At 37.3% G+C, this 26,817-nt stretch overlaps 1 protein-coding gene across 1 annotated transcript; it reads right to left on the bottom strand.

Annotated features, from left to right (window-relative positions):
• Positions 1 to 224: 224 nt before the first annotated feature.
• LOC111148440 (ATPase H+ transporting accessory protein 1 like) lies at positions 225 to 23,221 on the bottom strand. Its single transcript, XM_022504982.1, has 7 exons — positions 23,127 to 23,221; positions 16,399 to 16,442; positions 16,081 to 16,142; positions 14,303 to 14,538; positions 7,679 to 7,729; positions 5,034 to 5,274; positions 225 to 527 (listed from the first exon to the last, which is right to left on the bottom strand). Exons 1-7 carry the CDS (start codon positions 23,219 to 23,221, stop codon positions 225 to 227), a joined length of 1,032 nt encoding a protein of 343 aa, XP_022360690.1.
• Positions 23,222 to 26,817: the final 3,596 nt, after the last annotated feature.

Raw genomic sequence — 26,817 nt, 5'->3', positions numbered from 1 at the left:
GCAACAATCATATTTATCTCTGTGGGGTTCCTGGGACAACTTTTTCATTGTCTCAAGTCTCTCTAAGTAGGCCAGTGGATGCTCCAAAATGTAGTTTCTGCATGTATGTTTTTTTTAATCAAGCCATGAGGCAAACACTTTATATCACAAGTCAAAGAGGATGGACAGAAATAACTCCTTTCAGAGCCCACGGTGGACTTCATGAGGAAGAGGGGCCTGTGCCGTTACACGTAAATTTTGCAGATTTGTGGGCTTCTCAGTTCATAGCACTCAACGCCCTGGCTCCTCAGCAGCTCCTTCTCTTCTGCTGCATCTCGAGATTTCAGCTGGGGGAAGTGGGCCGGAGAGGTGAGGAAATCATAGTGCCGCTCCAGATAGCGCAGGTAGATGAGCATGTGCAGAGCGTAGGCCAACACCAGCAGCAGGATCAGGGACATGGCCAGGCCGATCAGAATGGCTGGCGAGAAGGAGGAGGCACAGTCTCGGGGCTTGGCAAACTGCCTCCCCTTGATGGTGAAGCCTTGGATCTGTCAGGACAAAGAGCTCAAGTGACATACTCTTTCTCTCCTAAGATCTACCTTGCACCTGTGCTGAGGGTTCTGGACTCCTAATTAACCAAATTTAAGACAATGGGTAGTAAGTTCTACTTACTGACTAATTTGAGCAAATGATCTAACAAATGTGAGTGTGCTTATGGGGACAATGAAACAATTTTCAATCAAGACTGACTCAGATACTCTGAGATATATGGTTATCATAATTAAGAGGCTCATGAAGTTCAAGTCTCTGAAGTAAAACCTCTCTTAATCTGATCCTTAGAAATATTCTAGTTCATCTAAAAAATAACTTTGTTGTGTCTCTAAAATTCAAAGTACACTCAAAATTTTATAAATGTTAGCATAAATTTCACAAAGAATAATTAAGTCTCACTTCCTCTGCCTTTGATTCTATTAACAGGAAGTGGACAGGAAGAGTCTCCTAAGAGAAGCTATCATAGTCCCCAATGAGGCAAAATACAGATAATAAAGGCTAACACCTCCCAAAGATTTTTTATGTAGTAGATACTGCTTTAACTCATTAAAAAAATCACAAGAGCCTATGATTATGTTACTATTTAATGGGTGAGGAAATTGAGGCACAGAAAAGTTAAGTAACTTCCCCAGAGTCCCGTAGCAGTAAGTACAGTGAAGATATTTTATATTTCAATTCATTTTACTTTTTCACTTATTTAAGTGCACTGAAATTATAATTCAAACCCAGGCAGTCTGGCTTCACTTCTCAGTTTACAACTCTACAAGTCCGACACCACCACCCACTCTTTATCAGTTGTACCATACATACTTGTACTGCTTTTGGAAGAGCTGCATACCAGCCCCTATTTGCATCCTGCCCAGAGAATGGAAAGAAGAGCTTTCGTACATGTGCGAACAAAGTGGCTCAAATACTTGGAACTAGAAGAGGCTGAAAGGGACAACAGGCTCTGTATCCAAATACGGTCACAATGAAAGAAACTGAGCTACAGGGGAACTACTCTAAACGAGAGCAATCATTTGTAGAAGACAGTTCCCACACCTAGTTGGCTTTTAGAACTGAATGCTAGACAACATCACCTCAGTCACCTGGTTGGTTTTACAGAGGTACATCAGAAAACTGAATTATCCATGAGTGCTTAGTGAGAACTCATTTTTATGACTTAAGTGGGTGCTTCGCCATTTTTTCATGCTAAAATGCCTGTAGCCATAGACTAGAGGCCTTGCCCATCCAATTGTCTGTGCACTAGACTGAATCCAAAACCAGCTCCAAAAGGAAACTCTTGACCTGGCTTCTGGCGTCCTTGGCCCATCCCTCTATGTTGGAGGCAAAGTGGCCTTCTCTTCAGACTAGTGCCTGCAGAGTCACGCTCTCGACAAAATGACAAATGATGGCCTCATCTGATGCTGCAACTCCAGCCAAAGAGAATGTCCTCACATTGACTGTTATTTCATTCTTAAGACTTGGTTGAGAAAAGTATCTGTGGAGAATGCCTAAAGGGTAACTTGTCCATCCATTTTCTGGACTAGTGGTTGTAAACACCCTGTATCTAGCCCATTGGCGAGTATTGTTAGGCCCAAAGTTTTGGACATCCTGAGAATTTCCTATTAAAATCCAGACTTCTAGCTTCCATTGAAAAACTGAAGACCCAGCAACACAGCCAACATTCTTAAGAAGTAAAAGTTAAATAACTGGAGTTGAATAAACATCTCTTTGTGATGCTGGTTACACTTTCCCAGTCCTCAGATGGCCCACCAAAGGCATCTCAGTTTGCCATGCATGTGACATCACGCTACTTTCCTCTTAGAATAAATCAGATGGGCAAAGCCACCTACGTGGAATGCAGCCTTTGGTATATACACACCTGAATCACTATCACTACCACATCTTGCGTGGACTGACCTTGCACTCCACTATGTGCTTATAGCAAAGGTGTTTTAACAAGGCCCACCTGTGACATCCACGGCTGTGTTCGCTGTAAGGCTGCTGTCACAGATACTGGCACAACCCTACCAGCGATGGATGTGCTCCCCACAAGCATGCTTCCAACAGTCTTTTGAACCCCAAGCACATGTAAATGAGCAATTCTTTCTTATAGTGGATGTTCCAAAGCTTCACGGCCAAATCACTGTGCCACTTCCAGCCAGATCAGACAGAAGGTCTTGCAGTTTTGTGTACTAACCTCACTGGTGGCTCTAATTGATCTTTTCTTCCTTTGTTTTTCTTAAGCCACGTGTCTTTGCCCATTTTTAAAATATTTTTATTGTAAAATATACATAACAAAAAAATTGCCAACTTAACCATTTTTAGGTGTACAGTTCAGTGACATTAAGTACATTCATGTTATTGTGTAACCATCACCTTCATCCTCCTCTAGAACTTTTCATCTTGTGAACTTTAAGTCCATTAAACACCAATTCTTCCTGCCCCTCTTCTCCCAGCTCCCTGACAACACCATTCTAATTTTTTGTCTCCCAAATCTGACTACTGTAGATATTTCATATAAGTGAATTCATACAAATATTTGTCCTTTGGTGTCTGCTTTATTTCACTGAGCACAGTATCAAAGTTCATTCGTACTGTTGCCTATATCTGAATTTCCTCCCTTTCCAGGTCTGCGTAATATTCCACTGCACATATACACTAGCCTTTTCCATGCATCCATCAATGAACATTTAGGTTGTTTTCATCTTTTGGTTATTGTCAATAATGCCGCTATTAACATGGGTATACAAATATCTGTTCAAGTCCCTGCTTCCAATTCTTTTAGGTATATACCCAGAATCACATGTTAAGTCTAGGTTTAATTTTTTGAGGACCTACCACCATACCATTTTCCATAGCAGCTACACCATTTTAAATCCCACCAGCAATGTACAAGGGCTCTAATTTCTCCACATCCTTGCCAACATTTGTTATTTTCTGTTCTGGGTTTGCTTGGTTTTTGTTTGTTTGTTTGTTTGTTTGTTTGTTTTTAATAATAACCATCCTAATGGGTGTGAAGTGGTTTGTGCATTTTTCAAAGTCTGTTTTCTTCCAGTGTTTCTCTAAATCACCCTAAATCATTTCTGAAAGAGATATAAATCAGTCAGTTCCTCTCAATCAGGCAAGATTTTGTGTGAATTATTCCTTGTTTTCAATATTACTTTGTGCCTGCTTCTCTTTTTAAAATGCAAGGGAGAGAAATATGTATAATAAGAATATGTATAATAATTATATATATAAAATATATATTATATATTATAATTTACATTATAATATATAATATATACATAAAATATATAATAACAATATGTACTTTTAAAATATTGATAAATATACATTATATACATTATAAAGTGCCTCTGAAGTCAGACAGTACAGAATTCAAAATCTGCTTCTACCATTTACCAGTTATATCACTTTGAAAAATTACGTAATCACCAGAGCTTCAGTCATCCCATTTTTAAAACAGGGATAATGACGGCAATCCTGCAACATTATGATAACTTTTAAAGACAAAGTGTGTAAAATAACCACAAGAGTGCTGACACACAGGATGGAGGGGCACTCATAAGTAGTAGTTACTGGTAATCCATGCCTGACACAGTCCTGGCTGCTGCCACACAGTAAGGCCATGACTTTACCTCCATAAAAGAAAGGCCAGAAATCAAGAGGGTGAAATAGTTTACCCAGGTAGCTGACAAGCAATTTGAAACCAAGTCTTTCTTTCAAACTCCAAAATGCAAGCTCTTTCCTTACCCCAAGCTGCACACCTCTCCAAGCTGAAGGGAAGAGGAAGTAAGTACATTTACATTTGGAAAAGATTGGGAAGTGCCCATAAGAGGGACATGCAAAACCATGCCTATTGCAGTGAGTTAGAAGAATGAGTGAAGCTCTCTTCACAGGTTAACAGGACAGAGGAAGTTGACCGACGTCTCTCTGCCTGAGATTCTGGTGGTGAAAAGAAACGTCTAATGCCCCCATGCCTTTCCCCAGATACTTTCAAGAGGATCTCTGGGATATTTTTACTTCTTGGCTGACAGTTCCATTCCTGTGCTGCCAAAGCTGTCACTCAGGCTACAGATGTACTGCTTATCTGTCCTGATAGGATCACTGCTCCACTCCCTGAAGGAAATAAAATAATTATCCAACAGTTCCTCTCCCCAGAAGGGCCTCTCACTCCAGGAAGTGTCGGTCACTGGGCTTCATGCCACAGCTTCCCTCCAGTTTAGATTGCTGGCATTCCTCACTGATAATTATTAGTGGCTGCATAAATGTGAATGTAAAAGCGAGTCGGGGGGTGGGAGGCAGTGCGTAGGGTGTGGGTAGTGCACAGGGAGAGGAATATTCTATCCTATTCCATTTCATGACTTAGAAGATAAAGAAAAAATACCAATATTATTTTAAAGGTATCCGTTCTTCTCTTTTCCTTAAACATCTATATTTCAGGTGTTTTCCAACACTGGATTTCTTTGGCACCAAACAGACAGGTACACTGAGCATATGTTTTAGTTTATTACCTGGAAATCAACAAACGTGACCTCCCACAGGCTTGACGTATCATCTGTGTAGCTGGGCAACAAGAGGGCATCATACCGCTGCACGCTGCTGACACGCTGGCAATGGTAGGAATAACTCGACGGAGCGTATATGCCAGTTGCATTAAAAGTTGCTTGGACTGAATTATTGAAAATAATCTCAACTCGCTGCAGACTAAACCAGCTCTGGAGGTACAACTTGTTGTAATTGGTAAGGGTGAATCTGAAAATGGTTACAAACAGTATTACTCCTAAAGCACTCTGATATTTGCTGACACAGGAAATCATCTATGAGCAGTGCAATAGCACCCTCTTTTGTCACGTAGTAGAACTGGCTCAGAGAGTTTACGTCTAGTGCTAAACCTGTCTCCTAATAGGTATGAATGAAAGCAAATGATAGGGCAGACCCCAAAAGTGAATAGTACAAATTCCTTCGAAAAGAAAAACACAAAAAGCTTTTATATTTTCATTTTTAAAATCAAAACTTGATTTTATTATTGCAAAAAAAGTTGAAAAAAACTAAGTTCTAAACTAATACAGAATTAGCTAAATAAATAATGGTCAAAAATAACCCAAAGAAAGCTTTTACTGCATCAAGCACCCTTCTATGTTCTTTATGCGTATTTTTTTTAACATGAAGTAGACACTATTTTTATCCTCATTTCACAGGGGAGGAATCAAAACACAGAGGGGTTAAATAAATGGCTTGTGCAAGTCTACTTGGACATTGAGTATTGGAGCTGGGCTCCGAATCCAATTTGAGACTAGAGCCTTTACTCTTAGCCATTTTAGAATGGAATATTCCCCAGCAATAATAAAGTTATAATATGCCATGATCATTTTTTTCATTAAAAGAACAAATAAATGTGTAATTGCATAGAAAAAAAATCCAGGAAGGACAGAGATCAAATGTTAATAATGATTACAAATGCTGGTTAAATTATGAATGATTTTCAAGTTCTTTTTATAAAGAGAAGTATTTTCTGATTTTTTTGTTTTGTTTTGTTTTGTTTTCTTTTCTTTTCTGGTCATGTATCGGGCTCTAAGAGACCAGACCCTGAGACAATGATGTGAAGAGAAGGAAGTATTTGGGGGAGGTAGTCCCAAATTTATTTAGGAATTCAAAATATGTCAAATGGGGAAAAGAAAAATGACAGAGGAATGGAAGATACCCCAAAAGGACACATTATTAAGCAAGTTTCCACTGTGGGCAAGTGGGGTTTGACACTCATGGGGTACATTGGGAATGAGGGTAATTCACATGCCTGTTATCTGACCCTTGGGTGAGGGATCTGGGGTATTTATACACTTCTTTCAGTCATTGGTTCAGAGTTGCTCGGGTAGGGATGGGAGGCAGTGTAGCCCTTTGGCTAAAGAAAGCTTTTATGCAAAGAAAAGCTGACAGTTCAAAGTTAAGCTGGTAGACTACAGTGCTCTCAAATGGAAAAGCTCAAAGTGATATAGATGGGGTACTGACAGCATCTACCACATTCCTTTATCATCAGAAAAAAAATAATAAAGCCATTTTCCTTTTGAGGAAAAAAAAGTGCTAGCTGAATAAAAACTACTCATTCCTATATCAAACAGATATGTATTTTTTTTTTGTATATGTTTCCTCACCTTGTGGGATTCTATTTTCCTTATAAATTTTATCTAAAAGATGAGGACATGTATTTTCTAAATTATGACCAGTGAAACAATAGTGGTTCCATGAAATATAGGCAAATATTCTGAGGAAAGAGCTTTCCGAAGTAAACATAGGAAATGAGAGGTTCATTAAAGTCACCAAGTGCTGCAATCTTCCTTAAAAGCATGTCTTCATAGTTACTTTAATATACAAATTAATACTGTGAATCTCTAAGAGAAGAACATGGTATGCAGTTTTTCTCAAACACATTTGACCAGAGAACCCCTTCCCTGGGGAATCTTATAAATATTTTCACATAGCATAAGTGTTCCATAGAACACAGCTTAGGAAAGACTGTCCTAGCACATCCTGCTGCTTTTTTCAAGTAATGTTAAAGACACAGCTGTTTATCTCCACTAAAAGGTTGGTCCTATAGGAACGGAAACATTTTATTCTTATAAGAAAAAAAATGTAATGCCTTGAAGTCATCCCCCACTCCTGGAGGAGTTCCTAACTACTTGAATAAACCACTGTTGGCAGATGCATTCTTCCAGACATAAACACAGCAAAATGGAGGCCTGGATTGTCTGCTGGGAAATTCAGCTACAGAGACTTTATTTGCTATTATAAAGTGATAAGTGTGATTCATTGTAAGCCACGATATAGAAAATAACTTCAAACCAGAGATTCGGTTTTGGAGCTTTACAAATATTCTTTGCTCAGAGGAAAAGAGTACCACATTTTCAGGTTCATGTGATTTCTAAGACCTAACTGAAGAAGGAAAAATCGATACAGATGCTTTGGTAGAAACTAAAGAAATCATTCCTGTAGGATCCCACCATAATATCACTGACTCTATGTAGTTAGTTATATGTGGCATTTCACACGTCACTGCTTGGCACATAGTGGGCCCTTGATACTACATGTTGAATGAATAAATTACATGGAGCCAATGTGAAGGGCTGAACCTATGACACTTCAAAGTAGTATCCACACCTACCTTATATCAAGACCTTTGGGAATTTCAGCATCACCAAACTTCAGAGACAAACTAAGAAAACAGAAACAACACAGTCCATCAGAACAGAAATAACCTTTACTTCATAGTACACTAAAAAATTACCTCAAAATATAACTAAAATAATAAAACTTACAGAATAAACATATAGCAATTTTACAATCTTGAACCAGCCAATAGTTTCTTGAAAAAATATAGAACCATAAGAGACTCTTAATCATAGGAAACAAACTGAGGGGTGCTGGAGGGGATGGGGGTGGACGGATGAGATAACTGGGTGATGGACGTTAAGGAAGACATGTGATGTAATAAGCACTGGGTGTCATATAAGACTGATGAATCACTGACCTCTGCCTCTGAAAACAATAATACATTATATGTTAATTTAAAAAAACTAAAAAATATAAAAGAATTTTATATAAAATTTATAAAATATATAAAATTTATATATAAAATTTTTATATATAAAAATATATATAAATTTATATAATTTATATATATAATAAATATATATAAATTATATATAAAAATATAAAAGAAGTATAAAGGGAAAATTGATATACTGGACTTCCTTAAATTCAGAATTTTTACTCTTCAAAAGACAGTGTTAAGAAAACAAAAATCTTAGCCAAAGAACAAGGGAAAATATTTCCACAATACATATAGACAAAGAACTAGTATCCAGAATATAATTAACTAACTACTGGTATCCAGAATATAATTAACTAACAACTCAATAATAAGAAGACAACTTAGTTTAAAAATAGTGAAAAGATAAGCACTCCACAAAGGAAGATATACATATAGCTAATAAATACATGAAAAAATGCTCAGCATCCTTAGTTATCAGTAAAATATAAAATAAAACCACAATAAGATGAAAGCATCATGGTACAGTAATTGAAATAATTAAAACTTTTTTTTTAAGAACCTACTCTTGGGGTGCCTGGGTGGCTGAGTCGGTTGAGCATCCGACTCTTGGTTTCCACTCAGGTGGGAATCTCAGGGTCGTGAGATCAAGCCCTGTGTCAGGCTCCGCAATGGGAAAGGGGCTTGCTTGGGATTCTCTCTCTCCCTCTGTCCTTTCCCCACATTCTTGCTCTCAAAAAGGAACCTATTCTTAAGCAATTAATATCCACATTATTCACACTTTTCTGAAAGTCAACACAAGATTTCCTGGATGTGAGACAGAGTATTACCAATTCATAGCAATAACCACATTGGTTCCCCTTTTAACCCAATTCTTGTGCCTGGGCAACATGATGAGAGTCAGATGTCATCCTGTTCATACTGTGATTTGTAATACAAGTGAGGAACACCAAAATTGTGAGTCTGGGAGTTTATGTAAGAGAGAGACAGTGGTTCCCTTTGAGAGAGGGAAACACTTGCTTCCTTAGTGTCAAAGATTTTCCTTGGCATGCCAAAAGAGAAGAGTACTAGGTACCTACCTCACAATGTAAGCTGATGAGTTTTATCAGCCTTTGGATGGGAATAAATAGTTTACCATAAAGGTGAATGTAAATTTGTCTCTAAGAAGAAGGCAAGTAGCCTCTGTATGTTTCCAAGCACTGGAATGTTTCCATGGTTCTGAGGTTCATTACTCCTTGACAGGTAAACACATTCATCTAAGGTGGTTAATCTCTTACTAACTCCAAGGCTTATTTTTTATAACCCAAGTCCCAGTCAAATTTGTTCAGAAATTACTAATCATGAAGAAACATAAAAATATTTTCCTTACAATCATTGACCATACCAAGTGTCAGCAAGAATGTAAAGCAAATGGAACCTCCTCATACAATGCTAGTGGAAAGGTAACTGATACAATGACTTTAAAAAAACACTTTGGCAGTTTCTTAAAAAGCTAAACATACACATACCATATGATCTAGCCATTCTACTCGTAGGTATTTAAGAAAAAGGAAAATATACACTCCTACAAGGACTTGTACATGAATGTTTAAAGCAACTTTCCTTAGAAAGCTATCTAAAATCTGGGGCAAAACCAAATTTCCATCAAGAGGTGGACGGATAGGCACTTGGGTGGGTCAGTTGGTTGGGTAACTGCCTTCGGCTCAGGTCAAGATCCTGGAGTCCCAGAACTGAGTCCGGCAATGGGCCTGCTGCTCAGCGGGGAGTCTGCTTCTCCCTTTGACCCTCCCCCCTCTCTCACTGTTTCACTCTCTCTCAAATAAATTAATTAATTAAATTTTAAAAAAAGAGGTGGATGGATAAATAAGTTGTAGTCTATCCATATAATTGAATACTTACTACTCAGCAGTTAAAAAGAAACATCACTTTGACTTTGATATGTGTAACAATGTAGAAGAATATAAAAATATCATGTTAAGTGAAAGAAGCCAGACTGAAAGAGTATACACCATATGACTATATTTATTTATTTATTTATTAAAGATTTTATTTATACATTTTGGAGAGAGTGTATGAGAGCAGGGAGGGGCAGAGGGAGAAGGAGAAAGAATCTGAAGCAGACTCTGCACTGAGCACAAGCAGGGCTCAGTCCCACAACCTCAAGATCACGACCTGAGCCAAAACCAAGAGTCAGACATTTAACCAACTGAGCCACCCAGGTGCCCCTATATGATTATATTTATATAAAATTCTAGAAAATGCACACTCACCTATAACTATACAGAGCAGACCAGTGGTTACCTGGAGGGGTGACCTGGGAGTGGCAGGAGGGAAAGATTACAAAGGGCACAAGGAAACTTTTGAGGGTGATGAAAATGCTTGTTGTTTTGATCGTAGTAATGGTTTTGTGGGTGTACAAATATGTCAAAACTGATCAAACTGTGTACTCTAAATATGTGCAGTTTAGTGTATTTTATTAATATTTCAATAAGGTTGAAAAATAAGAATGAGAAAAAGCTAAAGAACTGAAATGAGAAAATGTGAAAATTTTAAAAACAGAAAGGATATGCAGCTATGTGACATCATAATGTACAGAAGTTATAACGCCTCAACATACATTATAAAACCAAAAAAGCAAAAGTGCATAACCATAAATGCTCAATTACAAGCTTGGAAACAATATCACACGAATGTAATCTCATTAGTTTGGTCCTACCTATCAAGAAATAGAAATGTCAGTGATTGAGCTGAAATTTATTATCATACTATTTATGGGGAAAGGGGAATATTTTGTATATTTATAAAATAAACCAGATAAAGTTACTAAGAGAATTATCTCTATTTCCTAACACTGTAAGCTTAGATACATTAGAAGCATTCATTTATGAACTTTTTTTTTTTTAAGATTTTATTTATTTATTTGATAGACAGAGGTCACAAGTAGGCAGAGAAGCGGGCAGAGAGAGAGAAGGAAGCAGGCTCCCCGCTGAGCAGAGAGCCCGATGCGAGGCTCGATCCCAGGACCCTGGGATCATGACCTGAGCCGAAGGCAGAGGCCTTTAACCCACTGAGCCACCCAGGTGCCCCCATTTATGAACATTTTATAAGCTGATTTATTCAGTAAAGCAAGTCTCCAAAAAGGCCTTTCTCTAAGAATATTCTCATAGTCTATTACAAAGTACTTAAAATACTTTAATGAAATAAAATTTCTTTCTTGAATAGTATTTTACAAATTTGGTCACTAACTTTAACAGAAATTTCTCTACTTCTTCCAAAGAATCAGAATAGCTTGGCTAGCCATAAAATGACTGTGTAGCTGATGAACTAAACCTCAAAGCAAGGCCATACTGAATCCACCTAACTGCTGTCCCCTTTTCCTGATGGAGCAGCTCCATGGCCTCTAAGCTTGTGGTACTCCAAGAGCTTTCTCCAGCAGTCATGATCTCAGTGAAAGCTGCTAACGTGCTCTGCTGCAGAGTAAAGAACATGCCTGATTTCAACACAACAAATTCAACAACCATTCAGTGAGACTCTCCTAAGTGCTAGGCACTGCACCATAACCTGGGAACACGAAGGAGAAATACAATCTAGCAAGTCACTCAAAAGAGACCTGCTTTTACTCTTCCAAGTGTCCCAACCTCCCACGTTTAAAACAGACTCTGAATTCTTCAGACCATAATTGCCTAAGTTCAAAATACCCCCAGATGCTTGTATTATGCTTTGTAGGGCTTTCACTATTTAGAAAGATTTCCGTAGCAAATCAGTCTGGCAACACTTTGCCTTTCCCTGAACATTGTGTTTCCAAGCACTAAAACAAGGTCACCTTTTTTTAATCTGTGCTTTTGACCTTACATGGTTATGTCTTTACTTGGGTTTATTCTTTCAGCAACTCCCTCCCTGAGAATATAAGATTTCCTTGCCAGCAGAACAAAGGCATCTCACTAACATCCATGATTCACAGGAATGAGGGATGGTCTCAGTATCTGGTCCCTGCATGCCTCATGTACTGGGAAGCCTTCCATTCATCCCCATGGGTGGGCTGTCCAGGATGTCCGCACACTCGCCTGGACAGGACTCCAGGAGGTAGATGTTGCTCACTCAGGACGCATCCTAGTAGAATATGTAGATGCTAACCAAGCAGAAGATCAGGTCCCACCAATCATTCCTTTGTGCGTCCTGAAAACCAAAGCTTCCCTAGGTCCCTTCACCAGGTAACAAGGCATAGGCACTATTTTACTCCAGTTATCATTAGTATGTTAGGAAGATAATATTATTACTTTGCATAGCACTTGAAGAGTTCTCAAAGTTCTCATGCATCCATTTCCCAATTTGATTTTCACAATGCAATGAGACAGAGCCAAGAAAGAGGATGTAAAACATCATTGTTAAAGACTAATTTTAGGGGCACCTGAGTGGCTCAGTGGGTTAAAGCCTCTGCCTTCAGCTCAGGTCATGATCCCAGGATCCTGGGATCGAGCCCCGCATCGGGCTCTCTGCTTGGTGGGGAGCCTGCTTCCCCCTCTCTCTCTCTGCCTGCCTCTCTGCCTACTTGTGATCTCTGCCTATCAATTAAATAAATAAAATCTTAAAAAAAAAAAGATGAATTTTAGGTCCCAGCTCTATTACCAAATAAGTTGTATGATCTTATCAAATTTCTTAACCTCTACGAGACTTGCTTTTGGATGGTAACAGTCTGTGACTCAATAGTATTGTGAGGAATAACAGATATTGTGCCCGGCCCAAGGCAAATGCTTCAGGCCTATTACAACTAATAAATGCCATCATCTCCATTCATAGATGATGATCCTATGGTGTCTCCTATCTGTAAGGTCACAAAGCTCACTGGCAGAACTGGCACTAGAAGCCAACTTTTCATTCTTTCGGTCTCTGAGTTCCCAGTGATCATTAAGATTTCTAAAACCCAGCAAAAACAAACAAACAAACAAACAAACAAACAAAAACAAACAAAAAACTGTGGTGCTCTGATCTTCCCCACAAATATCCTAGGGTAAGAATAAATGGAATCAAGGCAGGCCAGTCAGCCACAGACAGGCAATCAGACTCTCTCCAGGCAGCTGACCACAAATAAAGAGCCCTGTAGGGAATTAATTAGAGCCCAAGGATAAAGTCCTAAACACTCAGGAGTGCTGGTGTCTCTGGTAGTCTGTGTTGCCACAGAATAAACAAATCTGGGAGGACTCTGGATGCTTATACTTATAATTTCCTAATTCCCTAAAAAGAGATAATCATTCTGAAGAGCAAGATACTTACTAAAACTTGTAATATTAATACAATCCATTTTTACCCATCATCAATAATTTTTAAATGAAAAGTAAAGTTCAGTAGTAAAAAAGTATTTCCAGCCAAAGTATATAAAATGAATACACACACATACACACACACACACACACACACACACACACACACACACACACACAGAGTATACAAAGCATTCTGCCCATCTAAACCAGGCCAGGACAAATGCAGACAATCTTCCAAAAGCTTTTATTATACCAGCAAATGTTGAAAGCAAGATTTACAGAAAGCAAGTGGGATATGCCAGACTTACTCTTCGACCAAAACAAATACAAGCAAAAACTTTTGCTTGGATGACTAGAAAGCAGAGAAAGGTACTGGAAATTGATTTCCTCTTCAAAAGGGATATTTTTTAATCTGCTTATCTCAAATCAAAAGAAATTATTAAAATCATTTTGAACAAATGTCCTAAAGAATTCTCTGAAATACAGCCATTCAAAGGTACCCTTGTATATTTGCAAATTGGCAACGTTCCACTACTTCAGAACACTCCCTAGAAGCAGAAATCTGCCCTGGCTACATTCAGCCTTTTTTTTTACCCACTAGAAAATGTATGACTCTGCTGCATGATACATGAGTTCTTCCTGCTAGGACAAAAGTCGTTGGACATCTCACATTTGGAGTTGATACCAAGCCTGGAATCCTGTTCATTTTTCAGAATGAATTTGGAAAACCTTCACTTTCACAACCCTGATTTTCCTCAAGGTATTGTAACAGGAGAATTGCTTGGGGAAAAGTTTTTTTAAATTAATTTCTGATTTTTTTCTTTCATTTTAGACATTAAACATTTCATCAGAGATGTGTTTCAAGTTCACTATAGAGGAACCTACTTCTGTTTTCTGAAATGTCAGAAAACTTGGCTTCCCAGTTAACAGACTACAATTGCTCTAAGGGTCTCCTCAAGCAAAGCAGTCAACTTACATGGCACTTTCTTCACTGCAGTTTGAGTTGCTAATGTCCACTGTTGTCTTCTGGCCAAAAGCTTCATCTGTAAGGTCCAGCCAGGTCTGATTCTTAAATTTTATTGTTATTCCTTTGGCCCAGAAAAGAATGCAGGGAATTCCATCCATGGAGACATTAACTGGGCTATGGTGGCTGAATGCATTCCAAGGTTCTTTTTCTAAATGTCCATGTCTGCTCAGAGTGTAGCTGAGAGTCTAATTAACCAAATAAACAAAGTTTAAGAGACAGGTTTGTTTCCATGGCACAATACACTTCTTGGAGCAAAAGGACTTATTTACAACCTGTTGAAACTTTTATCTCTCTCACTCCAGAGTCCATGCTACTGTGAGACAAAGGAGATGATAGGTGGGCCCATCTTAATCATTTAACAAGCCTAAACTGATAGGTATACCTGAAAGGTATACGAATCTACCTATACTACCTACAATTTGGGTGCTTCTACAAAGCACCCAAATTGGAAACGACTAAATTGTTAAAAAAAAAAAAAGCCAACTTTACAAATAATAATAATAGCAATATAGACTTCAAAAAGTTACCAGGCTGGGAGAGATAATGGGGATGAATAGGTGGGACACAGATCTTTAAGGCCACAAAAGTATAATTCTGTAAAATACCATACTGGTAGGCAGATATCATCATACGTTTGTTAAAACCCACAAAATATACAACACGAAGAGTGAATCCGAATGTAAACTATAGTCCTTACTTAATAATATTGTATCAATATTTGTTCCTCGACTTTAAGAAATATACCACAATAACACAAGATGTTAAACAAAGGGGAAAATGGAGGGGGAGGGATTGAGGGAGCATATGGTAATCTTCTATTTTGTTCAATTTCTTCTGTAAACCCTTTTAAAACTACTCAAAAAAAAAAAAAAGTCTAGTAATTAAAGACAAAAATTCACCATGCCATGAACTAATGGTAGTAATTTATCTCTTCAGGAAATAGGTACCCAAATAAGGCAAGATTTTAAAATTAAGAAATTAACATGCAAACAAACATAACAAGAGGTTTCTAGAATCAAGCCTAATTCTCCAGACCACTAATATCCAACAGAACATTCTGCAAAATTGGATAGTCTGTATCTGCACTGTCCTGTGCAGCAGCCACTGACTTCTGTAGCTATTATGGTACTGGAAATGGAGGCAGTGCAACTCATATTAATTTTTAATTTCACTTAACATTACTTCATTTGAATTTAAATTTAAATAGCCCCATGTAGCTAGTGGCTATTGCCTTGGACAGTGCAGCTCCAGATCATGGAATATATAAAAACTAGCAGGGTCTTCTAACATCATTCTTCGTCTTACGAAATCTGAGACAATGCACTTCATTATTGAAGTCACAGATATCTGAAAGAAGATCCACTTATCTAGATCAACTATTCCATACCAATTACTCCAATATAAGTACAGCTAAAAGAGAAATTAAAGGGGTAGTAGCAATCCAAGCTTACCAGTAACCAAAGATAAACTCTCACTATAGTGATCCTCTCTGGACAGCAACAAAAGCGAAACTGAATATTGTAATGAAAATACACAAGAGCAAGTAAAACTTTAGTTTTTTATTTACTAGAAGACTACCATAAACCATTCTCCCCCCAAAGCTTAAGCAAGAATGTTAGTTATTAAAAAATTATTATTTATATTTTCACATTTTTTCTGACCTAATTCAATTGTGTTTAAAAAAATTTTTTTTAAAGATACAACCTAGTTTTCTAATATATCCTTACCTGAGTGATTGGTACTGTTGTGAAATTCTGGATTGGATTCACATCTCCATTACTCTGCTTATCTGTCAAATAAATGATATGAATACAAAGGCTAAATGTCACTGATTGATTAATGTACCTGAATGTACTAAAATGCTAAGCACTATAAAATATACGAGGCTTGGGCCTCTTCTGGCTCATAACCTTAGAATATACCAGTTTAAGAGATTTTTACATGAGATACTCCTGCTCAAATCACCATATTCATAGAAGCCCAACACAAACAACACCCTTTTCCTCAACCCTTCAAGGAAGCATACCGGCAAATACAGTTCTTACCATTTATAACCACTTCTTTATTTGAAGATGTTCTAGAGATGAAACTAGAAAAAACAAAAATAAAAAAAGATGCTGAACAAAGATCTATATTTCAGATTTCATAGGAAGTTTTAAGGAGGATATTTGTTTATTACATCTCAAGAGAAGACAGAAACTTAAAAGAAGTCAAAACTGTCCACTTTTTCCTAGTGAATTTCTGATTTTAAAAAATAATACATGTTCTTCAAAGAAAATAAGGAAAAGTCAGAACTTCTTAAAATTTGTAAATATCAACCCTAATTTTATCCATTGAATACTATGGTTGAGGGCCTACCAAGTGCCAAGTAGTGTGCTAAACACTGAGGTCTAACCAAAATAAATAGTAAACAAATAATCAAATAATGAAGCATAATAAAATCTTTTACAATGAAATTTTATACTCATTGTACTGTTACTATTTTAAAGCAAAAATATTCAATCTTTTTTATTAAAAAAAGACAATTACCACAAAGCTATTTCTGAAAATTATGGGGATTTAAATTATAAGTATATCCTTCCAGGTTTTTACTCTACACACACACAAACACAGTACTCTAAACACACAATGCACATAAATTTACTTTTTATAAAACTCAAAAACAGGTATATGTAAACATCCTGTTTTGGAGCCTGCAAAATTTTCTTCAACTTAAAAATATATCACAAATATTTCCTTATGTAATTATAACTTAGACCGTAACTTCGAAGATCTATACATCTTTTATCATAGAGTATTGTGAACACATACAAATATAAATAGAAAAACATAAGCCCTCTTCCCACCCCCAGGTACTTGTACCCACCATCCAGCTATAGTAATTATCACGTTATAAGCAATCTTGTTTCACCCATGAGCTTACCTACTTCCCCTCTCTGGTATTATTTTGAAGGAAATATCAGATATTATATGATTTAAGTATGTATTTCTAAAAGAGAAGGGCTTTTTATAATAATAGCCCAATTACATCTAGAAAATATTAATAATTTCTTTAACATTAACTATCATATCAGGGCTTAAATCTCCAATTGTGTCATAAATATCATAAAAATTTTGTTTATTGTATATTTAAAATTTTTCAGAATTTGTACCTTGTAGTATATAAGAATGTAGATCAAATTCTATACTTAAGAGATTGCTATCCAAGACCTATATAAATAATTACTATATTAACTCAATATACTTACAATTAGAGAAATATATATACATATTACATAACATGGTCCATATGCAAAACATAATTTTAGCTCAAGAGTTACTAAATCTGTAACATAAAATGCTTTAAAATGAATTATGTGGAACCAATTACACAATGAATGCATCATTCTCTTGGCAATACAATCTCTATTATCTAATGAGAATTTCTGAAGATGACAAGTCGGTGACCATGATGTCTACTCATTGTTATTAATAAATTCCTGCATGTATACAAACTTATTCTCACTTTATCAACTTTACTGAGATATAATTTAAGTACAATAAACTACACCCACTCAAATGTGTATAATCTGATTAGTCTTGGCATTTGCATATATCCATGACATACCACCATAATAAAGATACAGAATATCTTTACATACCACAAGTTTCCCCATGCTCTCTTGCAGTAGAGAGATGTTCTCTCCACCTTCAGCCACAGGAAAACTAAAGAATTGCTTTCTGTCACTATAGTTCGCATTTTCTAGAATTATAAATGGAATCATATATATTCTTCAGTGCTCGGCTTCTTTCAGTCTAAACATAATGACTAGAATTCATTGGGGTTATTATATGGATCAATATTCCATTCCTTTTTATTGCTGAGAAATGCTTCCCTGTGTGGATATACCACATTTTGTTTGTGTAGGCATTCACCGATGGACATTTATGATGTTTCTAGTTTGGGGCTACTACAAATAAAGATATAAATATATTTGTGTATAGGTCTTATATGGAATATTTTTTTGTTTCTCTTGAATAGATACTGAGAGGAATGGCTGAGTCATATAGTAAAAGTTTAACTTTTAACAAAACTCCCAATCAATTTCACTCTATGAGCTTTTATGTGGCCCCACATTCTTGTAATATATTTGTACTGTAAATCTATTTGATTTCAGCCATTCTCATACGTATGGGCTGCTATCACATTATAGTTTTTCATTTCCTGATGACTAACGAGTGAGCATCTTTTCTCATGCCTATTCACCATTCATGTATTTTCTTATGTGAACTATGTGTTTAAATCTTTTATCAAATTTTTAAATTACATTAACTGTCCTCTTCTTATTGAATTGAAAGAGTTTTCTGCACGGATACAAGTCCTGTGTCAGATATACGTACTGAAAACATTTTCTTCCATTCTGTCTTCCTTTTTCATTTTCTTAATGGTGACTTTCAAAATGGAAACATTTTAATTTTCATAATGTCTAATGTATTTGTTTTTCTTCTTTTATTGTCTCTGTTTCTGAGTCTAAACCATTTCCTTAACATAATGTCACAAAATTTTCTCCTGTGTTTTATCTGGAAGTTTTAAAGTTTTAGCTTTTACATTGAACTCTGTTACCCATTTTAAGTTGTACTTATGAGATGAGGTACTTGTAATATTTTAGAGCTTGGGATAAGGAAAGCATCCTATTAGTTTCCAGAAATTGAAAACCAAACCAAACAAAAAACAAGAATCACGCAAGGATTCAGAAAATATATCTCTCACACCCTTTCACAGAAGCTAAAGGAGGATGTGCTCTAGTAAACTGAGAGGAAACCGAGAAAGAGGAAAGCATAGGCACTAACCAACAGAGGCTCTAACGTAGAAGAGTGAGGAAGAGAAACTTCAGGATGCCGACTGCACATCAGACCTAGAGAGCATCAATCCAGATCAAGAGGACAAAAGAGCTCCAAAGAGGAGACCTAGAGGGAGGGCTCTAGGTAAAAGGATTTGAGATGCTACACTACATGATAGCTGAGGGGACTTGCGAAAAGAATTAAGGATACATATATTTTTTCCTCAGAGGTTCAGTTGCTTAAGCATCAGACTCTTGGCTTCATCTAAGTTCATGACCTCAGGGTTGGGAGATCAAGCCCCACATTAGACTCCACACTTGGCATAGAGTCTGCTTGAGATTCTCTCTCTCCCTCTCTTTCTTCCCATTCCCCTTCTCTTTCTCTCTCTCTCAAATAAATTAATTAATCAAAAAAGAATACATATATTTTTAAATATTGCAAATGAAAAAAGGTAATCTTTAACTTAAGAGAAAAGGAAAGAGCTGCACAAAGGAAAAAGAAACAATTATAGTATGCTAACTGGCTTGTCAGTGAATAACATGTGCATAGTCACACTGATGCCAGCATAGATTTACCTGAAAGTAGTAATGTTACTATGTATTGGAGGGGGGGTGGGGGCGGGTATGAAGAAAAGGAAGGTGAGGGCAGTGTTGGAGGCAAAAACTTGTCACCAAGAATAGGAAGTTGTTAGACAATGTTGAAAAGGTATATATTGAGGGGCGCCTGGGTGGCTCAATAGATTAAGTGTCTGCCTTCAGCTCAGGTAGTGGTCCCAGGGTCCTGGGATCGAGCTCCACATCGGGCTCCCCACTCGTGCTCTCTCTCTCACTCATTCTCTCTCAAGTAAATAAATAAAAAAATCTTTAAAAAAAATAAGATAAAATGTACAAAGTGAGAAATCCCCTACATATATTTAAATAACGTGGCAGTGTTGTGGATTGTATGGTTGTCCCCAACTCCCTGGAAATCATCCGAGATGTATATATCCTTGCCCTTGGCCATTTGCTTTGCAGTACCTCTCTGTATGTAGAGAATATTTCCTGCCCCACAATAAGTCTCAGCTATGTTTCTTGGTCAAGTCATCGGAACATGAGTGGAAGCAACAGTGTACCAGCTCTGCAGAAACATTTCAAGGCGCTACATGTGTCTGTCACCTCCTTGTCCTCTTCTGTCTGCCATGGTAATGGTGGGCCCAAACAGGTACTGCTGTTTCAGTCTAGGTCTTGGAATGACAAGACATGGGAAACAGCTAGATCAGGCCTGCAACAGCCACTGAACAGCTATCAACAGGTAACATGAGTGAGAAATAAATGTTTGCAATCATATGATTCTGGAAAGCTGAAGTTGTTTGTTACTAGAGAAGCTGACTAAATGGGAGACACTTCTTTTTCAATAATTTATTATGTGTCTTGGTAACACTTGATTTTCCTAAAACCATGTACATGCATTACTTTGATATTTTTTTCTAATTTATTCTTTTTAAAAAGATGACTTCTGGGGCACTTGGGTGGCTCAGATGGTTAAGCATCTGCCTTCGGCTCAGGTCATGATCTCCTCCAGGTCCTGGAATTGAGCCCTGCATCAGGTTCCTGGCTCAGCGCAGAGCCTGCTTCTCCCTCTGCTTGCTGTTCCCCGCCCCTTGCCCCCGCCCTGCTTATGCTCTCTCTCTGACAAATAAATGAATAAAATCTTTTATACACACACACACACACACACACACACACACATTTTCACATCACTACAAAATCTCTGAACTAAAGTAAGAATTGTAAAGAATTAACTGGTTAAAGTTATCCATGTGAATAAACTGAGGAACACTGGTTAAAAAAAATTTTTTTAAGAAAAAAATAAAGAAACAAAACCTATATTGTCCCTAAAATATTCCAGTCCTTGTTCAGTAAAAGGGATCTCTGCAATACCTTTGAAAAGTAATCAAGAGCCCGAAGCTTGTAGTGGCTGGTGCCATATTTTTTAAAATACGCGGTGGTCCCTCATGAGTCTGCGAAGTAATACCTTCACGAAGGTGAAGGTGAAACAGCTCTGTCATGGCTCTGTGCAGGATGAAGACCACATTCCCACCATTGGCCTCTGCAGCCCGGAAAGACGAGCTAACTATACTCACCTCAGCTGACCTCTTACCCTGTCTGTTCTAGCTAAACCAGCTGTCTTTAGTTCAGCTCCTTGAAGGCTTCATGTTTCCTTCTTCTCTCATAAGAGTCTTAGCATTTGCTGTTCCCTCCACCTGGAATGTTCTCTATCCTCCCCTTCTCCTCCCCTTCTCCTCTTCCTCCCTTTGCTACAGATCACAGCTTAAAAGTCACTTCCTTAAGAGCACTATTTCTACCATCTCAGACCAGTTAAGATCCGCCTGTTAGACGCGCTCATAGCCTTCCACACTTTTCTTTCACAGCATGATTCACTTTGACTAATAAGAGTACCTCCTCCACCAGACTTAAAGCTTCATGAAGGCAGGGACTAGATCTGTTTTGCTCACCATTGTAGAGCCAGTACCTAGCACAGCACCTAGCTATTTAAAAGTACCAAGTATTAAAAACATATGTGCTACATGCATGAATGAATGAACAGATTTAATAAACAAAGTCTGAAAGAGAAGTAGAAAAAGAGAGATCACAAAGGATGCTGTGTGAGAGACAAAAGATTTCCTTTTGTTAAAGGAATTGTTTAAACCCAGTTTGAGGAAGCAATATGTAAAAAAGAGTGGTGACCCCTACTCTCTCTAAGCTTAGGAAACAACTATTAATTTAAAATATAGTCATCCTTCCTAGAGACTTAAGAACCTTGAATTGACCCATAAAACTGAGATATTTTAAATTTCAGATCTATGATTTAGAAGACATTCACAAAATAGCAACTGTTGTTTCTTTCATAATAAATTAATATGCTACATTATTAGATTCAAATGATCATCAATTGATGTGATTTCTAGGGTCCCTTCTGAAGCTAAGATTATTTAAACCCATTAACCTTGCTTCAAAAACAGAATTGGGATTTTTATAGTATTTGGTGTACATTTTACCAGTGTAATACACAAATTAGTCATCTCTGTAAAAACAAAGTAAGGAAACCTTACTAAGCTTTAATAACCTAAGAAGTATAGGTCTCTTATTATTTGAAAATGAACTTGAGGGAAAGCACTAACTGATTTAGAAACAATGGGAAAAACAAATAGGATATGCCTGTACTTACAGTTTTTATCAGCTGGTGACTTAAAGATTCTTTAACATGAGTTTTGGCAGACCATCCTACTTGGCACTATCCTTTGTGTTTGCACTAAATTCCCTGATATTTATTGTAATGACACATGATGAGCAATTAGGAGACAGAACATAAGTTAACTGTTATTCAGATTCTGAATATCTTCCCTTATAGATAAATCTCTATAGTCTCCCTCACACGGATGGAAAGAGCTAAAAGACAAAGGATACAGAAATAGAAGTTTTGCTTGTTAGTTTTCAACAGTATGTACTCCAAACAACTACTGTCTCCCACCAGTTAAAATGATTTGACACCTTTTCTTTGAAGAACAGGTTATGAATTTCTGAGGTTTTTAAATTTTTCCTTGTTCTCTTCTCTTGTAACAACAGCAGGAGAAAACCATCAAATGAATATTTACTTGTAAGTATAAAAGAAACTTGAACACTGATTTGAGTCATTTTCTCACATATATACTTTGATACATAATACAAATGCTTCTTGTGCATTTTTAATAATTCTTGCCTCTTTTATAATAAATACTGTATTTTCATCTCTTATTTATAAACTCTAGTTCAATGATTTTATTAGCTACAGAATGATCTAATCTAACCAATTTGAATTATAAACAAATATAACTATGCAACAATATAAAGAAATTACAGAACCATATAATTTCACACTTGTGTTGAAGTTCACAGATGCACTGAATTAAAAAAAAAAACGTGCAGTTACTCACCTTACATTCTTCCTGGCAAGTATCTGATCCAAAGTTAATGAAAATCCTATACATAAAAAGATAAGTGAAAAACTAAAGAAGATTTTTCTTCCCATCAAGAAATGAATCAATTTCTTCAAAGCAAGCACATCTGTTAATTCTTAAATGCAAAAAGAGCAGAGGCAGTATTTTCCATGTCTTGTGACTGACAACATATTCAACCAATAAAAAGACCATATTCCCAGGATGCATTATGCATGGGAGAGGGTGGAGGGAGGGGCCTGATACTGCTTAATTTAGAGTGTAGAGTGAAAGCAGTGGATCTATTTAGGATGTTTGCTTATTCATGAAAGATTATTAGGGAGCAGATTTTCAATTAACCTCTTTTTAGAAACTAGCATTGTTGGGGTTTTTTTGAAGATTTTATTTATTTATTTGACAGACAGAGATCACAAGTAGGCAGAGAGGCAGGCAGAGAGAGAGGGGGAAGCAGGCTCCCTGCTGAGCAGAGAGCCCAACTCAGGACTCGGTCCCAGGACCCTGGGATCATGACCTGAGCCAAAGGCAGAGGCTTTAACCCACTGAGCCACCCAGGTGCCCATAACTAGCATTGTTTTTGATACTCTTAACTCTTAGTAAGAATCTCATACTGCTTTTCAGGAAGCTATTATATTCTCCTCAAAAATCTACAAAATATATATCATTACATATATTTTCAGGTGAATAAATGATAAAAATCTCTGAAACTTACTTAATTTTACATATGTGTCCTACTTCACATTTTCCTATTAAATTCATGACTCTCCATGTGCTAAGAGATCTGGAATATAATGGTAAAGAGCACTGACTTTGGAGTCAGACACCCCTCAAGTGCACTCACAGCTCTAGTTACCCCATCTGCAGAGTGGGGACAAAAGTATTTTACTCGAAGAACTGTTGCAAAGATATATCGAGGCCCTAAACAGCCAAATCTATCTTGAGAAAGGACAAAGCTGGAAGTGTCACATTTCCTGATTTAAAAATACATTGCAAAGCTACAGTAAGTTAAACATAGTATTATCAGGGGCACCTGGGTAGCTCAGACGGTTAAGCCTGTGCCTTCGGCTCAGGTCATGATCTCAGCATCCTGGGGTCAAGCCCCGAATTGGGCTCTCTGCTCAGTGGGAAGACTGCTTCCCCCTCTCTCTCTGCCTGCCTCTCTGCCTACTTGTGATCTCCGTCAAATAAATAAATAAAATCTTTTAAAAAAATAAAAAATAAAATAAATAAACATAGTATTGCCATTAAAAACTGATGTACAGGGGCACCCGGTGGCTCAGTTGGTTAAGCATCTGCTTTCAGCTTAGGTCATGATCCCAGAGTCCTCAGATCGAGCCCTGCATCAGGCTCCCTGTTGAGTGAGGAGCATGCTTTTCCCTCTACCACTCCCTGCTGCTCCTCCTGCTTGTGTGTGCGTGCATGCTCTCTCTCGTTCCATCTAGTAAATAAATAAATAAATAAAATATTTTTTTAAAACTGACATACAGAGGGACGCCTGGGTGGCTCAGTCAGTTAAGCTGCTGCCTTCGGCTCGGGTCTTGATCCCAGGGTCCTGGGATTGAGTCCCGCATTGGGCTCCTTGCTCGGCAGGGAGCCTGCTTCTCTCTGCCTCTGCCTGCCATTCTGCCTGCTTGTGTGCTCGCTCTCTCTCTCTCTCTCTCTCTCTCTGACAAATAAATAAATAAATAAAATCTTAAAAAAAAAAAAGACATATAGATCAAGAGAACACAGCACAGGCACCTAGAAATAAATTCACACATATACAGCTAACTGCTCTTCAGCAAGGGTGCCAAGAACACACAATGGGAAAAAGACAGTCTTTTCAACAAATGGTGCTGAGAAAACTAGATGTCCACAAGCAAAAAATGAAATTGGAGACTTATTTCACACCAGACAAAAAAATCAACTCAAAATAGATTAAAGACTTAAAACCTAGAAGAAAGCAAAGGGAGGGGTGCCTGGGTGGCTTAAGCATCTGCCTTCCACTCATGTCATGTTCATAGGGCCCTGGGATGGACCCCCACAGTTGGGCTCCTTGCTCAGTGGGGAGCCTGCTTCTTGCTCTCTTTCTACAGCTTCTCCTACTTGTGCACTCACACTCACTCACTCTCTCTCTCTCTTTCTGTCAAATAAATAAATAAATTCTTTAAAAAGAAAAAAAGAAGAAGAAAGCATAGGGAAAAGTTTCATGACACTGTTCTTGGCAATGGTTTCATGGATATGACACCAAAGTACAGACAATAAAAGCAAAAATAATGGAACTACATCAGACTAAAAAGCTTCTGTAGAGCAAAGGAAACAATAGTAAAAGGCAATCCACAGAATAAGAGAAAGTATTTGGAAAACATACATCTAACAAATCTTTAATTTCCAAAATATGTAAGGTACTCTTACAACTGAGTAGCAGACAGAACACAAATTACTTAAGTTAAAAATGAGCTAAAGATTTGAAAAGACATTTCTCCAAAGACGACATACACATGACCAACATATATATAAAAGGGTGCTCGGGGCACCTGGGTGGCTCAGTCATAAGCATCTGCCTTTGGCTCAGGTCATGATCCCAGGGTCCTAGGATTGAGCCCCGGATTGGGCTCCCTGCTTGGTGGGAAGACTGCTTTTCCCCCTCCCACTCCCCCTGCTTGTGCTCCCTCTCTCACTGTGTCTCTCTGTCAAATAAATAAGTAAAATCTTTAAGAAAAAAAAGGGGAGGTGCTCGATGTCACTCATCACCACAGCAATGTGAATCAAAACCATAAAGAGGTATCACCTAACACCTGTCAAGATGGCTATTATAAAAAAAAGAAGAAGAAGAAGAGGAAGATGAAGACAAAGAAGAAGAGGATAAGGTAAGAAAGAAAGAAGGTAAGAAAGAACAAACGAACAGACAAGTGTTGGCAAAGATGTAAAGAAACTGGAATCCTTGTACACTGTTGGTAGGAATACAAAATAGTACAGTTGCTGTGGAAAACAATATGGAGATGCCTCAAAATATTAAAAATAGAGCTACCATATGATCCAGCAATTGCATGTATGGGTATTTACCCAAAATACTTGGAATCAGGATTTCAAAGAAGTATTAGTGTACTACAGCACTGATATTCACAACAGCCAAGATATAAAAACAACCCAAGTGTCTGTAGATGGATGAATGGAAAAAGAATATATGGTATATACACACGAAGGAATATTACTCAGCCTTTAAAAAAAAAAAAAGGAAATTCTGCAATATGTGACAACATGGATGAACCCTGAGGACATTATTATTATTGAAATAAGCCAGTCACAAATGCCACATGATTCCATTTATATGAGGCATCTAGAATAGAAATAGCATAGAATCAAAGAGAGAAATAGTGGTTACCAGGGGTTGGGCAGCAGGGGAGGGAGGAGAAAATAGGAAGTTACCAATAAATGTGCATAAAGTTTCAGTTAGGCAAAACTAATAAATTCTAGAGATCAGCTGTACAAGAGCACACCTATGGTTAACAGTGCAGTATTATACACTTAGAAATTTGTTAAGAGGGTGGATCTCATGTTAAGTGTTCTTAACACAATAAAATAAAATTTTAAATAAATAAATATAATAGAGGAAAGCCTCTTCTTACTTCAATGCCTAGCTAAATAAAGACTATCTATTGTTATTCCCTCCTTGCCAGCCTTCACTCTCACT

The sequence above is a fragment of the Enhydra lutris genome, unplaced genomic scaffold, assembly GCF_002288905.1.
Source record: "Enhydra lutris kenyoni isolate GAN:26980312 unplaced genomic scaffold, ASM228890v2 scaffoldscaffold19, whole genome shotgun sequence".
NCBI classification, from domain to species: domain Eukaryota; kingdom Metazoa; phylum Chordata; class Mammalia; order Carnivora; family Mustelidae; genus Enhydra; species Enhydra lutris.
Note: the sequence above shows the minus strand (reverse complement) of the source record. Positions and strands in the feature narration are given on the sequence as shown.